The sequence below is a fragment of the Heterodontus francisci genome, chromosome 40, assembly GCF_036365525.1.
Source record: "Heterodontus francisci isolate sHetFra1 chromosome 40, sHetFra1.hap1, whole genome shotgun sequence".
Classification (NCBI taxonomy): domain Eukaryota; kingdom Metazoa; phylum Chordata; class Chondrichthyes; order Heterodontiformes; family Heterodontidae; genus Heterodontus; species Heterodontus francisci.
Genome location: NC_090410.1, coordinates 7,367,998 through 7,384,313, shown reverse-complemented (window position 1 = coordinate 7,384,313; position 16,316 = coordinate 7,367,998). Strand labels below are relative to the sequence as shown.

At 44.8% G+C, this 16,316-nt stretch overlaps 1 protein-coding gene across 3 annotated transcripts in view; it reads left to right on the top strand.

Moving 5' to 3' along the window:
* The window catches only part of LOC137353033 (putative transcription factor p65 homolog), a 36,109-nt gene extending 25,208 nt beyond the window's left edge, over positions 1-10,901 (top strand). For 2 of the 3 annotated variants that reach the window (XM_068018956.1, XM_068018958.1), the window contains exons 9-12: positions 1,477-1,542; positions 2,821-2,880; positions 4,719-4,778; positions 6,798-10,901. In XM_068018956.1, coding sequence (XP_067875057.1) covers positions 1,477-1,542; positions 2,821-2,880; positions 4,719-4,778; positions 6,798-7,255 — 644 coding nt within the window. In that variant the 3' untranslated portion in view covers positions 7,256-10,901. The remainder of the gene's footprint in view (positions 1-1,476; positions 1,543-2,820; positions 2,881-4,718; positions 4,779-6,797) is intronic. The other variant, XM_068018957.1, reaches the window with a different exon arrangement.
* Positions 10,902-16,316: the final 5,415 nt, after the last annotated feature.

Below are 16,316 nucleotides of genomic sequence, written 5' to 3'. Positions count from 1 at the left end.
GTGCTCTGGGGGACATGGTTTCGAATCCCACCATGGTGAAATTTGAATTCAATTAATAAATCTGGAATTAAAAGGCGAGTCTAATGGTGACCATGAAACCATTGTCGATTGTTGTAAAAATCCATCTGGTCCTGTGGGGAAGGAAATCTGCTGTCCTTACCTGGTCTGACCTACATGTGACTCCAGACCCACAGCAATGTGGTTGACTCTTAACTACCCTCTGAGATGGCCTAGCAAGCCACTCAGTTCAAGGGCAATTCGGGATGGGCAATAAATGCTGGCCTGGCCAGCGATGCCCACATCCCATGAACAAATCTTTTTAAAAAAGGCCATTTAGGGGGAAGCTTCATGCTGCATTGAAGCTGCCGTATCTGTCCTGGGAGTGCTCGATGCTCACACTTGCTTACTGAAATGTGAAGTGTTCCCTTCCCCAGCACTGACTTCCCTTTCCTTAACGAGTGCTCTAGCGACATGACTGTTGGACTGGCAACCCATTAGGGCAAACTGCGACACTGAATTCAATTAATCTTTGTAATTTGTGGACCAGCATCAGGAAAGATGACCCATCAACGTTGGGCAGATTGTCGTAAAGTTCCATTGATGTCTGTCTCTCCAAAAAAAAAAAAATTCTCTCATCTGATTCCCTTTAAAACACAGCATTGTCACTGATATTCTTACCTGCCTCCTTCACTGCACGGACTGCAGAGGTTCAAGAAGGCGGCTCGCCACCATCCTCACAGGGCAACTAGGGATGGGCAATAAATGCTCGTCTACCCAGGGTCACTGACTTTCTGAAGAAAAAAAAATCTTTTTGTCCCACTTAATTATTTTGGGCCCTTCCAATCTATCTATCGGTGCTGGTGGTGTCTATCTGTCCCTTGCTGATCAGAGCGTGCAACCTCACATTTATGTGGTCTTGGTACAGGACCAATATCTCTAGGGTGCTCAAATGGGATAGACTGGAGTTAGAGCAATAGGGGACTCATAAAATAAACCTTGAGTGATAACCACACTCTGGCTCTTGCTTTTGGCTGCTGTAGGGTGATATGGGCCTAAACACACAGGCCAAGCATAGCTGATAGAATCTTACAGCTTAAAAGGCCATTTGGCCCCTTGTGCCTGTGCTAGCTCTTTGGTAGAGCTATCCAATTAGTCCCATTTCCCCCTGCTCTTTTCCCCCCCCCCCCCCACCACCCCAAGAGCCCTGCAAATGTTTATGTTTTAAGTATATATCTAATTCCCTTGGGAAAGTCATTGAATCTGCTTCCGCCACCCCCTCGGGCAATGTGTTCCAGAATGCTACAACTCACTGCTCCTCCAGAAGAGGTCCTCTGAGCTGAAGGAGATGGTGTCATCGCCTGGGACTGCCTAGCTCCCCATTTTTAAGGGATGAGGTTGTGGTACCCTGGGGTTTGGGTGAACAGTTTCTGGGTGATGCACCCTTCGCTGATGACTGACAGTCTGTTTTTTTGACAGATGCTTATGGAGTTCGGAACAAGTGCATGAGGAAGTTTAAGTTCCCTCCGATTAACACTTTTATGGGTGAGTCCTGTGTTTGATGCTGAGCGAGATTTAATCGTGCGCGTACACTTTGGGTCTCTGAGTCAGTGGGTTCGGTTCGAATCGTTATGATGTCGTTGATATGAACTGATCCTGTGCTTTTAGCACAGCACAAGACCCTAAGAAGCTTTACGGAGGCAGAGAAGAGTAACCGATGGAAGCGGTGACGTTGAGGAAACTGGATTTGAGGAGCATTTTAAGAGGGGCGGAAAGAGGTCGAAAGACAGAGGGAGGAGGTCGAGTTTCAGCCCGAGAGTTGAAAGATTCTGTGCAAGAGGGAATGGGTGGTGGAGACACAGATGCAAAGGAGGCTGTCCAAGATATAGAGGAATGCATTTTGTCACAGAGCTGGGAAGGGTCACAGGAATAGGATGCAGCGAGGCTGTGTGAAACCAGGACGAAGATTTTAGTCACAGATTTTCATTCAAATGTCATAAAATAAAGATTGCCAGGACAGGTAGGGAAGTTGATTTTATTTTTTTTACAAAACAACTTTGCAAACTTGTTCACTCTGGTCTTGTGCTTGATAGAGAATAGTAGCATAGTGTGTATGTTGCTGGACTAGTAATCCACAGGCCTGGACTAATGATCCACAGACATGAGTTCAAATCCCACTACGGCAGCTGGGGAATTTAAATTCAGTTAATTTAAATAACTTGGAATAAAAAGCTAATATCAGGAATGGTGACCATGAAACTAAAGGACTGTCGGAAAAAACCCCTCTGGTTCACTAATGTCCTTTAGGGAAGGAAATGGCCGAGCAGCTCACCAAACCAGTTTAAATTAATGACTTCTTTTTAAATACCTCTTTATCATGTCACAGAACCTCAAATGCAGCAACTGGTCGCGTGTAGGCAAACGGCAGTTGTTTTGCGCGGAGCAGGATTAGGTGAATGGCCTGGTTTTTTTTTTTTGGTTGGCTTGACCAGAACATCAGGAGAAATCCCAGCTCTTCACAATGTCGCCCATGACCATTATTATGCAAGATAACATCCAGCAAACTGTTGGTCTAACATCCATCTTCCAAAGGTTGGCATCCCCAGCACTGCAGCCAGTAGCATTGCCTCCTTGGATAGGTGCTCAAATTGTGGAGTGGAGTTTGAACCTTTGACCTCTTCACTCAAAGACCCTTCAAAGGCGGGAGCACTACTGCAGAGCCATGGCTTTAACCAGCAGCTTACCCTTTAATAAACCTGTTTCTTGACCAAATTTAAAAAGAAGAACCTGCTGTCTAATTTTCTTTTCTTTTTCATTTGACAGGATCTAGTTTTGCATCGACAGAACCAGTTGCGCGGCTAAAGCGGACAATTGAGAGTCGAGGTAATTTTGACCTGAATGGTGCTTCATACGCTGCTTAACTACTACTTGCATTTATATAGCGCCTTTTACGTAATAAAACATCCCAAGGTGCTTCACAGGAGCGTTATAAAACAAAGTTTAACAACGAGCCACAAAAGGAGATATTAGGACAGGTGACCAAAGGCTCCGTCAAAGAGGTGGGTGTTAAGGAGTGTCTTAAAGGAGGAAAGTGAGGTAGATTGGGTTGGAGAGATTCTTCCAGACCTTGGGGCCTAGGTCCTGATTAAAGGAATAAATTAAATGGGCTCAGGAGATGGTTGCCATTAGCAACCATGCCCCGGTTACCAGCTGCAGTCTCTGTTAGACAGATGTGATGATTGTATGGTAATCAAGCTTAATAACAATGAGTTGAAAGAGGGGAGGGTGGGGGAACAAGGGGAGGGGCTGATAAACCAGAAGAGTCACCACTTTGTATTTTCCTCCCTCATCCCTTTGTTGAAGGTGCTGTCTCCTCACTCGGATCTTTGGGAGATAAGACAGAGAAGATGGAACAGAATTAAGCCATTCATTTTAGGTCAAGGCTGATTTGTTCCTCAACTCCATTTACCTGCCTTTTGTCCATATCCCTTGACACCCTTATCCACCAGAAATCTCCATCTCAGTCTTGAACATTTCAGTTGTTCCCCAGCACCACAGCCTTTGGGGGAGCGAGTTCACCAGTGCCACTGATCTTTGTGCGAATAACGTCACTTCGGGCCTAGCTCTGAATTTTAAGATTGTATCCTTGATCTTGAAATAGTCTCTCTCCTATCTACACATGAATCCTTTAATCAGCATGAACATCTCAATTAGATCACCCCTCAACCTCGTAAACTCGATGGAATACAAATCAAGTTTGTGCAGCTGTCCTCATAATTTTAAGCCCTGTTGTAATTTTAATGCATCTGCAACAACGCCCCTTCCGAGGCCAGTGTAACTTTCCTGAGATGCGGTATCCAGAACTGAACAGAGTTTTCAACCAGGGAACGTCTCGGTCAAACCTGCCCATGCTGGTGTCCTCACACGTTCACTTTCCTGTGTTTGGGGAGGGGTGTTGATGGAAGTTTTCTGACCTCCAGAAGAATGAATTGCCCTTTTAATAAGCGACCTGCCCTTTTAATAAGGCTGCAAAAGGAAATGATTCGGTAATTTCTCTGTCAATCACTGTTGTACGTGACTGGGTTTTATTTTATGCCCATAATTGGTCATAGAGTCATAGAGAAATACAGCACCAAAACAGGCCCTTCGGCCCACCGAGTCTGTGCCGACCATCAACCACCCATTTATACTAATCCTACCACATCCCCACCTTCCCTCAATTCTCCTACCACCTACCTACACTAGGGACAATTTACAACGGCCAATTTACCTATCAACCTGCAAGTCTTTGGCTGTGGGAGGAAACTGGAGCACCCGACGGAAACCCACGTGGTCACAGGGAGAACTTGCAAACTCCGCACAGGCAGTACCCAGAACAGAACCTGGGTCACTGGAGCTGTGAGGCTGCGGTGCTAACCACTGCGCCACTGTGCCGCCCTTATTGCGTAACTCTGTTCCACTCACTACATTCTGCTACAGAAATAATCCCGCTGGTATCAGGAGACTCTTTGCTGTAGTTTCGCTTATGAGACATGGAAATAAATACCCCCAAGTCGCATCCCTGCCTCCAACTCATTGGCTGACATGTTGCCAGTGATCCCTGAGTCCTACCCCTCCTCTGTTTCATTGGCTGACACACTGGTGTCAATATTCACTCTGTATTAATAATCCTGGTTCCTGACCCCAAATAAAATCCTGCTGTTAATTTGTTTCGCTGACAGCTTCCGGTTTTACATCGCCAGACCCAGCAGTGCGGTTAAAGAGGACAATTGAGAATCCAGGTAATTTAGATTTGAATAATGCTTAATACACGGCTTGAAGAAATAAATGGGAGATGTTTGCCATTGGCAGGCACGTCCTTGGTTACCAGGCGAAACCTCCATTGGATAGATTTGATGATTACTATAAGCTTGATTACCATGCAGTGAGTTGATGGATTGGCGGGGGAGGGCAACGGGGGAGAGGTTGGTAGTCCAGAAGAGTCATCACTTTGTATTTGCCCCCATTCATCCCTTTGCGTGACTCCTCACTAGAATCTCTGGGAGATAAGGCAGAAAGGAAGATAACAGAATTTAGCCATTCATTTTAGGTCAAGACTGATCTGTCCCTCAACTCCATCTTTTGCTCCATAATCCCTTGACGCTCTTATCCAACAAATACCTCTCCATCTCAATCTTGAACATTTCAATTGTCCCCCACCAACCACAGCCTTTTGGGGAGTGATTTCACCATTTTCACCACCCTTTGTGTGGGGATAGATGCTTCCTGACATCACCCCTGAACAGCCAATCTCCAATAATAAGATGGATTTTTCTCCCTTCCTTTACTGAAGGGGGAGTCACTGGTCAGTAGAAACCCTGGTTTCCTGCCACAATCCCTTTCTCTTTTTCCCCACCCCCCACCCCCACCACTCTCACAGTCTAGTGGCACTGAGGCCAGTTGTAGCTTCCTTCCTGTTGCCAATGCTGGGATTAGTTAACTACGCAAAAGCCAAGGGATTGACTTGGATCCATTCAGTCTTCAAATCTCTGGGCTATTCATTAAAGCTCAGCTGCAAATATTGAAACTTCTGTTTTAAGTCTAAACATAAAAGGAGTTAAGAACGCTGACTTAAGTGGATTAATCATGCAGCACTGAAGGAGACTACTTGGCCCATCGTGTCAATGCCAGCTCTTTGAAAGAGCTGTCTAATCAGTTCCATTCCCCCTGCTGTTTCACCATAGCCCTGTAATTTTTTTCCCCCCCTTAAAATAACAGGGTATTTTATAAAGTCCTTATGCAACTTTAATAACTTTGAATGTCCACATGATAGAAGTAAACTGTCAGCATCATATGAAAGCAGAATTCATAAAACTTTTTAAAAATGTTAATATTGTTGCTAATACTGTGTTAATGATTGCTGAAACTGATCGATTGAAAATTGTGGAAGAAAAGCTGAAATGTTGGAAAATCACAATGAGTGATGGATCGCAAAAGATGGCGGTTATATTGAAGCCCAGAAATTTGAACTGACTTGCATTAAACTTTATGAATTATACTTTCATATGTCATTTACAGTTTGCTTTGATCATATGTAAATCCAAAGTTATTAAAGTTTAAAGTTATACTTTGACCCTGTATTTATCCAATTCCCTTTTGAAAGTTACTATTGAATCTGCTTCCACCGCCCTTTCAGGCAGCGCGTTCCAGATCACAACATAGAATCATAGATTGGTTACAGCACAGAAGGAGGCCATTCGGCCCATCTTGTCTGTGCTGGTTCCCTGCAAGAGCAACTCACTTAGTTCCACTCTCCTGCCTTTTCCCCATAGGCCTGAAAATTCTTTCTCTTCTTTTAATGATCCAATTATCTTCTTTGAAAGCCTCAATTGAATCTGCCTTCACCACACTCTCAGGTAGTGCATTCCAGATCGTAATCACTCACACAAAAATGTTTTTCCTCATGTCTCCAGTGTTTTTTCCCCTATCACCTTAAATCTGTGTCCTGTTTCTCGATCCTTCCTCCAATGCTACGTTTATTTTTTTTAAAAATCACTTCATCTCCCCTCTGATTCTTTTTCCAATTGTTAAAAGCATGTCCTCTGGTTACCAATCTAAACAGCCTAAATCAGGATATAAACTATCAAGACCCCTCAAAATTTTGAACGCCTCTATTAAAAACCTCCATCTCCTTCTAAGGAGAACGATCCCAGCTTCTGCATGCTTTAGATTTTTGTTTTTAAAACATCTTAAAAGGAGAACGATTTTTGCTGATTGTTACTGAAGGGCTTTCACTGATTTTAGCCAATTCTGTGCTTCAGATTTCCAATTTCCGGCTAGCGTTGAGGATGTAGCTTATAGTTTTGCTGTGGAGGAAGAGTTTTATGCAGTGAATCAACCAACTAAACCTTGGAACTGCTACAACCAGCAATATACTGCTGCTGCTGCCTCTGCCTATACTGACAGTGCCCTCGCAGAGTTGCAGGATGACCCGTACAACCAATGTTACATGAAGGATGAGCCATTGGACTCGGCTGAATACGAATTCTACAGCCCATCAGAGGAGCTGCGGAACTGTAGGGAGGCTGAGGGTTTGAATTGTACCTTCGAAGGAAATTACAACGTCCTGACGACAGTCAATGACCTATCCATGTCTCCCGACCGGGACCTCAACAACTACGTACTGGGCATGGAGTTCGCGAGCGGCGGGGAGGCGCTGTCCACCATCTTGGGCAGCAGCATTGCCATGCCGAGTGAGCAGGCGGGAACCAAGGGCTGAATAGCGACCTGCTGACTGACTAATCGAAAGCCATGGGGGTGGGGTGTCTGGGGTGGGGGGGAGGGGGAGAAGCGGAGGGAGGTTGGGTCATGTGAGCAAGTCGCTCCCAGTTCTGTCGTGATGCCACGTCTTCACCCTGCCCTTCGCCAGCCCCTCCCGTGGCTGCTTCTGAGCCTGGTGGGTTGCTTGGCTGGTTCCAGCAGGATAGTCCTGGGACTAACTTTGGGGAAAAACCCATGCTGAAGATGCAAGTAACTTGGGGAGTTTTATCCAATAAACACACACCCTCCCCTCCCCCCCCCCCCCCCCCCCACCAACTCTGTAAACGCACCACCTCCCCATTCTTCCTCAAGCCTCCCCATCCCCCAGCAGGATCATGTCCAAACTAGAAAGCAGCTAAACGAGGGGAGGAAACTCATTCGAGGATGACATCTTGGCAATTGAAACTCGCGGCTGTTCCCCATCATCTACATCATCGCGACTTGTAGGTTAGAGGTCGGGGGGGGGGGGGTGGTGGTGTGTCAGGGGTCATGTCTGTGAAAGGCAAAGCTTGTCTGCTGTATTACCTACAACATCAGTGGAGGTGCGCTGAATGTATCTAAGCTGGGAGAGCTATCCAGATATCGAGATCAAGGCTGGCATGGTACTTGCTTTTTCGAATGTTTTACCAAGATCCCCCTACTGCAAAAGGGCCGAGGGCAACTCATAAACTGTCAGCAAGTTAGAGTGTAAGGTTTGAAAACGCCTGAGCGTTGCAGAGCCCTTGAAGTGCACATTTCCACTTATCCAGTGATGATGGAGCTTTTAGATCCTGGGTCAGAACTGTGCTTGAGGTTCTTCTATTCATTTTTAAATTTTATTCAAAATAAATGTAATATTTGTAATAATTTTGTAATGATGAAAATTGAGAATACTGAAAGCACCTGGTATTTGTGAAATGTGTATTTAAAAAGTTTTTTTTTTAAAGAATGTGTTTCTACGTTTAAGAGTTGTAATTTTTATACTGATTGTAATGTTTAAGAGTATTGTCCTGGTTTGTATGCACTAGGTTTTTTTGAAATTTGTGTAGTGATGGATGGGTCTCTAAGACCCTTTGGGCTTTTGCTCTGGGATTGAGTGGTCTGCCCATGTGATTGTGAAATTGAGAGCTGGTAGTGCCCTATCTTTAGATAGAAAGTTCCAGAAGGGTCGGAGACTCCCATTTTGTCGAAGGCAGGAGTTGTGGGTGTAAATCACTTTTGCAATCACGGAGGTCCGTTCTTCCAACTCTGCTCTGTTGAGCAGTCATAACGTTCTCAAAAGCTATCTCTTGCTCAATATCTATTTCTAACTTTTTCCCCTCGCTCGGGACAGTTTGTTGTGTAACAGTACGAGTTTCAACACTCCGTATACTTGAGCTCAATCAAACCTCTGCTGCCTGTGTTCTTACTCGCACCAAGTTGCATTCACCCACCACCCCTGTGCTTGCTGACCTATACTGGCTCCCAGACAAACTCCCAATTTTGGTCTCCTTATTTAAGGAAGGATGTAAATGCATTGGAGGCGGTTCAGAGAAGGTTCACTTCATTGATACCTGGAATGAGTGGTTTGTCTTATGAGGAAAGGTTGGACAGACTGGGCTTGTTTTGACTGGAGTTTAGAAGACTGAGGGGAGAATTGATTGATGTTTATAAGAATGGTCTTGACGAGGTGGATGTGGAAAGGGTGTTTCCTCTTGTGGGTGAGTCCAGAATTAGGGGGCACGGTTTTAAAATTAGAGGTCACCCTTTTAGAACAGAGATGAGGAGAAAATTTTTCTGAGGGTTGTGTGACTTTGGAACTCTCCACCTCAGAAGGTGGTGGAGGCGGGGGTCATTGAATATTTTTAAGGCGGAGGTAGATAGAATCTTGTTAGGCAAGGGAATCAAAGGTTATCGGGGGTAGATGGGAGTGTGGAATTCAAAACACAAACCGATCAGCCATGAACTTATTGAATGGCTGAGCAGGCTAGAGGGGCCGAATGGCCTACTTCTGCTCCTAATTCATATGTTCGTATGTAAGCTGTTGTTCGATATAACCCAGAAACAGACAAATGCCAATGGCATCCATCAGCAACCGAGGGCCCTATACTCGTGGCTACTGGATCACAGTGATGCCTTAAGTGGATCGTGTAAGATTCTTGTTGGCTGCCAACAGTTACTGGGTAGAATTTGGCCCGTGTTTCTGCACTTGTCCACTTTGCACCTCTGCCATTGCATAACTGTATTTCTTAACACCGACTTAATCCTGCTCACTTGTGTGATCAACTCACTGACATGAGACTGACGTTCATCAATATAATTGATCAGGGGTGAATAAGGAACAATTAATCTTTCAACCTTGACAAGTGATGCAGTGACTTTTATGGAGTTTTTTTTAATAGAGACAGTAAACGCTACAGAAAGGATAAATCTGGAACACTACTTCAAACTAAACTGTGACAGTATGATAAGGTGACATGGCGTCAAAAAATGACCTGAAGCAATTTTTTAACTGAAGTTCTTCTAACCGAGTGCTGAACACTCTGGAAGGAGTTGCAACGAGAGTAGGGCGAAGGTAGTGGAGGCAAAGAGACTGTGGCATGATTTTAAAAAGGAGTTGGATACTATGCCCGAGGGACTGTAGGTATCTTCTGAATGAGCAATGATGGCCGTTTCATCTCGATCTCTTCTGTGGACAGTTCAGGAGTGTCTTGGCAGATGCTGGGGCTATGCATAGTATGATTGAGTCTGAAACTAACATTCTTACCGCAGGAAGCTGTAATTTATCCTGGACCCAACCTTTAGAAATGGAATAAAAGGCCAACGCTCACAAAGCAAGGCACCAATGAGGTTGTAATGGGTTGGAGGTAAATTGGAAAGTTGTGATGTGGTGAAGCCACACAAACTCCATTTTTTCCCCTCTCATTTCCATAAGTTCTTTCTTGATTTTATTTCTACTGGCTCCAACACCTTGGCCCATGCAGCCATTGGCCATGCAAATCTAGACTGGGCCTCACTGCCCAGGGAGTTAGGGTGGGGGAGGGTCACTGTGTAGAAACCCTGACTAAATGGCCCCTCCTAAATGTCAGGGCCTTGAAAGCCAATTGCAGTGCTCCATCATCATTGCCTATGAGGAGAGACTGCGTAGACTAGGCCTATGTTCCCTAGAGTTTAGAAGAATGAGAGGTGATCTCACTGCAATGTATAAAATTCTTAAGGGGCTTGACTGGGTAGATGCTGAGAAAATGTTTCACCTAGCTGGGGAATCTAGAACACAGGGTGTCAGTCTCAGAATAAGAATATGTTCCTCTGTAAATACAGCACAGGTCCCAAACCAAGCCTGGGACTTTCCTCGTCTATATGGTTCATCTACCCACTATCTGACATAACGGTGGGAGCCTTGGCTTCGGTTTGAAAAGGCTGTGGGAGAGTGGGAAGTGAGGAGTTCCACATTTTTGAAGTGACAAATTGCAAGTTTCGCAGAATCTGCAGTGAGCCTGGGTTGTAAAGATAAAATTCTTTGTAAATCATGTATGTAATGTAAATAATTAACTTAATTACAGCTGGAAGCTTCTGACCTGTAATGTCAGTTCATTTCCCTCATGGCTGCTTGGAACAAGAATATGAACATAAAATACTGAATAAAACATGACGGTGTTTGTATTTTGTATCCCATCATAAGCTGTGTAGAGTGACCATAACTTGGGACGTTAAAGGCGCTATATAGACGCAAATTGTAGTTGGATGCGAAGAGTGGGGTGGGAGGGTGATTAAGGGGGGGTTTCCTGTGTAACTGAAATCCACCTCCTCTCACACATCAATAATTCATGATCTTAGCCAATGGTTGGAAGGCAAACATAAATTCTTAACCGTTCTTCCAATGGAACCTGATAGGAGTTGCACGAGGCCATTTGGCCCTTCAAGCCTGCTCTGCCGTTCAACAAGATCATGACTGATCCACCGCAACTCCACCTTCCCGCTCTATCCCCTTTCCCTTAATTCCCTTCGTATCCAAAAATCTATCTAGCTCTATCTTGAATATACTCAATAACTGAGCATCCTAAACCCTCTGGGGTGGAGAATTCCAAACATTCACCACCCTCTGAGTGAAGAAATTTCTCCTCATCTCAGTTCTAAATGGCCGACCCCTAATCCTGAGACTGTGCCCCTGTGTTCTAGATTCTGCCCCCTCCCCCCCCACCTCAAGCGTTTCTAGTGAGTATTGATGGATGCCGGAGAGGTTGGGAATTGTGTTTGCTATGTGACTCACTGTTCATTTTTTCATCTAATGACGCACCTATGAAGTGGCTCGGGATGTTTGACCATGTTAAAAGGTGCTTTCCAAAATGGAAGTTGTACTTTCACTCAATAGAACTGCACCCTTGGTGCCTTTAAGGAGAGAGAGCAGAGAATGGAAAGAGTACAGCATTAGATGGGATCAAAACCTGGGTGAATGATGGAATTCCAAGCTATGATTGCTCCGGGTCATACTCCATAACTGAAAACAAAATCTCAAACAATGAGCAGCTCACATCTTTGAAGTTGTTAATTTTAAGGTCGTATTGGGTGTAATGTAGGCAGTAAAACTTCTGAGACTGCACATATTCTCAAGATAAGATTCATCCACACCCTGAGGATATAATCATCTTTCCTTTTGTACTGTGCGGAGTAATTTGATCATCCCCATCAGCCACAATCCTTCAGCAGAGACGTTGGTTTAGTGGTAAGGTCACTGGACTAATAATCCAGAGGCCCAGGCTAATGCCCTGGGGACCTGGGTTCAAATCCCACCATGGCAACTGGAAGAACTTAAATTCAATTAATTAATAAAAATCTGAAAGTAATGGTGCTATGAAACTGTCATTGCTGTTGTAAAAATCCATCTGGTTCACTTCAGGGAAGGTAATCTGCCATCCTTACCTGGTCTGGCCTACAACTGACTCCTGACCCAGAGCAATGTGGTTGACTCTTAACTGCCCTCTGAAATGGCCAACAAGCCACTCAGTACAAGGACAATTAGGGATGGGCAACAAATGCTGGCCTACCAGTGATGCCCACATCCCATGACATAACAAAAAAAGTTACATCAGCTTGTAAACCCACCATGACATGTCTGTCACAGAACACAGTTAGTATTAGAACATGTCATTACAAACAGCTCTATGTATGAGGTTATGTCAGTACAGTTACATTAGATTATATACGGAACATGTAGGAACAAGAGGCCATTCAGCCCCTCAAGCCTGTTCTGCCATTCAGTGAGATATCCCTTAAAGTCTTTGGTTAACAAAAATCTAACAATTAATCAATTGCCATTTGTGGAAGAGAGTTCCAAATTTCTACCACCCTTTGTGTGGAAGGGTTTCCTAATTCCACTCCTAAAAAGGTCTGGCTCTAATTTTTAGACTATACTCCCCAACCAGCAGAAAAGGTTTCTCTCTATCTACCCTATCTGTTCCTCTTAATGTCTTGAAAACTTCAATCAAATCACCTTCTAAATTCCATGGACTACAACCCTAGTTTGTGTAATCTCTCCTCGTAATTTAACTCTTGGAGTCCAAGTATCATTCTGGTGAATCTACACTGCACTCACTCCAAGGCCAATATATCCTTCCTAAGGTGTGGTGCCCAGAACTGCTCACAGTAACTCCAGGTGTGGTCAAACAGGGCTTCGTATAGATGAAGCATAACTTGTAACCCCTTGTATTCTAAAGATCAGCATTCCATGGGCCTTTTTGATTATTTACTTACTGCCTCAAGTTTACACAAGCCACTACAAGTGTTGGAGGCAAAAATGCACCTCCTTTCAACTCTGTACCGAATTCCCACTCTCACCAAATTCCCAACTTTAACACTCTGTTTATGATGCACTCCATTGACAACCATACAGTTTTGTGACAGTGCTGTGTTACATTAGATTATACAGAGGACAGTGCGGTGTTACATTAGAGAATATATAACAGTGCTATCTGAATCCTCTTTTATAAGTCACATTGTTGGAGCAGCACAGAGGTAGCTTACTGTGGATTTAACCATTTATATAGCTGCGCTGGGAGATTTTGATGGGCGCTGATGTAGGCAAGTGCTACATTTTCCAACCCTGATGCTCCTGACCGTGATGAACACAGATTATTTTTAAAATGTGACTGCTTTGTACCAACGCTCCAAGCAAATAAATTGTTGTTGTGGCAACGTAGCCTCTATCCTGAGCTGAACCCGTAACTCAAAACATGCGCAAGGACCTGCGTCACTTCCTGTCAGCCTGGTTTGCTGGAGTGTTTTTAACTTTCCCCCGCTGAGCATCAAACAGCCGCTAAACAATACAACGAGTTTGAGGGATAACAGAATGAAAAAGAAACAGATTGCACGCTACATACCAGGAACTCAAAAGGAGAGAAGGACTTGCATTTATATATCGCCTTACACAACCTCAGACGTCCCAAAGCGCTTTAAAGCCAATGAATGCTTTTTGGACTGAGGTCACCATTGTAGGAAATGCGGCAGCCAACTGGCGCATAGCAAGATCCCACGAACTGTGATGTTATCGTGACCAATCATCAGTTTTAAGGTGCTGGTCGAGGGATAAATATTGGCCAGGACACTAGGGGGAGAATGCCCCGATTTTCTCTGGAATTATGCCCTGGGATTTCCTAGTCCACCTGAGAGGACAAACGGGGCCTCGGTTTAACATCTCATCTGAAAGACAGTGCAGTACTCCCTCAGTACGGCACAGGAATGTCAACCTGGATTATGTGTTCAAGTCCCTGGAGTGGGAACTCTACCTATCCTATTATATCTCAACATCATAGATGCATAGATGCATTTAATGAGAAGCTCGATAAGTGCATGAGCCAAGTGGCCTCTTTCTATGCCTTAAACTATGATTCTATGAGGGAGAAAGGAATAGAAGGTTACGCCGATAGACTTAGATGAAGGACGGTAGGAGGAGAGAGGTGGAGAGGTTTAGGAAGGGAATTCCAGAGCTTCCGGCAGAGGAAAACAATGGGGGATGCACAAGAGGTCAGAATTGGAGTGGTGCCGAGATCTCAGAGGGTTGTGGGGCTGGAGGAGGTTAGAGATAGGGAGGAATTTGAAAACAAGCATGATAATTTTAAAATAACTGTACCGGGAGCCAATAAAGTCAGCGAGCACAGGGGTGAGGGGTGAATGGGACTTGGTGCGAATTAGGATATGGGGAGCAGAGTTTTGGATGGGTTCAAGTTTCTGGAGGGAAAGGTGCTTGAGCTCTCGTGACAATCAGCTCGGACAGCAGTAAGTGGATGCTCCAACTGACCTCAGCAGAGCCAAGCCAGGGCTCCCCACTCCTGGTCTCCATCCAGCATTGCTGCATGCTCAAAGGCTCAGTCTGTGCGGTGATGCCTCTCCAGGCAAACTGCCCAATGCCAGTGCTCACCCTGCAAAACCTGGAAGGCGGTGGTACCCACGGGGTACAGACCCCAGCGAGAAGGGAGCAGGAGAAGGCGAAAGAAGCTCGAGCCCCTAGGGAAACCTGTGCTGAGCTTATTTCCATAACAGGGTGTGAGTACAAAGTTCCAGATTCGGGCTTTGCTGGTTGCTAAGCAACACCTCATCTGAGGGAGTTTTGTTGGTCTTCAGTTTCTTTAGTGTTGTGTACCTCACTTCAATAACAATCGGCCAGATTGTTGCCCCACGGAAAGCCCCACGGCGGGGGAATCCCCACAGGGACGATTATCGAGGGAATCTTAACAACAAAAAAGAAAACAACAGACAATCCCGGAAACCTAACGGACGTTAACCCTTTGTGGCTGGAGGACTCTGCACTGCCACTCAGATCAGAAGCAAAGCGAGAAAGCTTATGAAATCTGACGTCAGCATCTCGATGCTAGTACAACATCTCAAGGCACCTCACAGAAGTGTTATCACTCAAAGTTCAACACCAAGCCACACAAAAAAATAGCAGGACATGGCAAAGAAAAGTTTGATCAAAGATATAGGATTTAAGTAGCATCTTAAAGGAGAGAGAGGCAGAGAGGCTTAGGGAGGGAATTTCAAACACAGCAATGCAAGTCTCAAGCGTCATATCGATACACCTGTTCTAGGTTCTGTGCAACCTCCATGTTGCTGATGTTACAATAAGGAATCGCATTGCGATACCTGATAGCTGTCACAACCTCCTAACTACTGAACAACATGGAGATCGGAGAGTCTGTCTTTGCAGGTGGGCATAAACTAAAACCCCATGTTGCACCAGACATGTTTTGTGGGTTTTGTTTTTAAACTCTGATGTTAAAACCACAAGGGGGGAGATTTCCTTTCTCAGTTTTTCCGTTGTCTGTGGTTAGCCCTGACTGAACCAGGGCTGCCTGGAACAAGATCATCACCTCGCTCCCTCTCCCCAGCAGTTAACCCTTTCCCATCCTCTGTATAATAAAAGAAAGAACTTGCATTTATATAGTACCTTTCACAATCTCAGGACGTTCCGAAGCGTTTTCCAGCCAATGAAGTACTTTTGAAGCACAGTCACTCTTGTAATGTAGGAAACACGGCAGACGATTTGTGCACATAAAGCTCCCACAAACAGCAATGTGATAATGACCAGATCATCTGTTTTAGTGATGTTGATTGAGCGATAAACATTGGCCAGGACACTGGGAGCACTCCCCTGCTCTTCTTCAAATTGTGCCATGTGTTTTGTTTTACATCCACCTGACAGGGCAGATGGGGCCTTGGTTTAACATCTTACCTGAAAGTCAGCACCTCTGACAGTGCAGCACTCCCTCAGTTAAACTGAGGGGCCCTCTGTCCTCTCAGGTGGATGTAAAAGCTCCCACAGCAGAAGAAGAGCTGGGGAGTTTGTCCTGGCCAATATTTATCCCTCAATCAACAGCACTAAAGTAAGATAATTTGGTCATTATTGCACTGCTGTTTGTGGGAGCTAGTTGTGTGTAAACTGCCTGGCACGTTTCCTACATTACAACAGTGAGTACACTTCAAACGTACTTCATTGGCTTGAAAGCACTGTGGAATGTGAAAGGTGCTTTATAAATGCAAGTCTTTCATTTCACAATGATGCTCCTGCA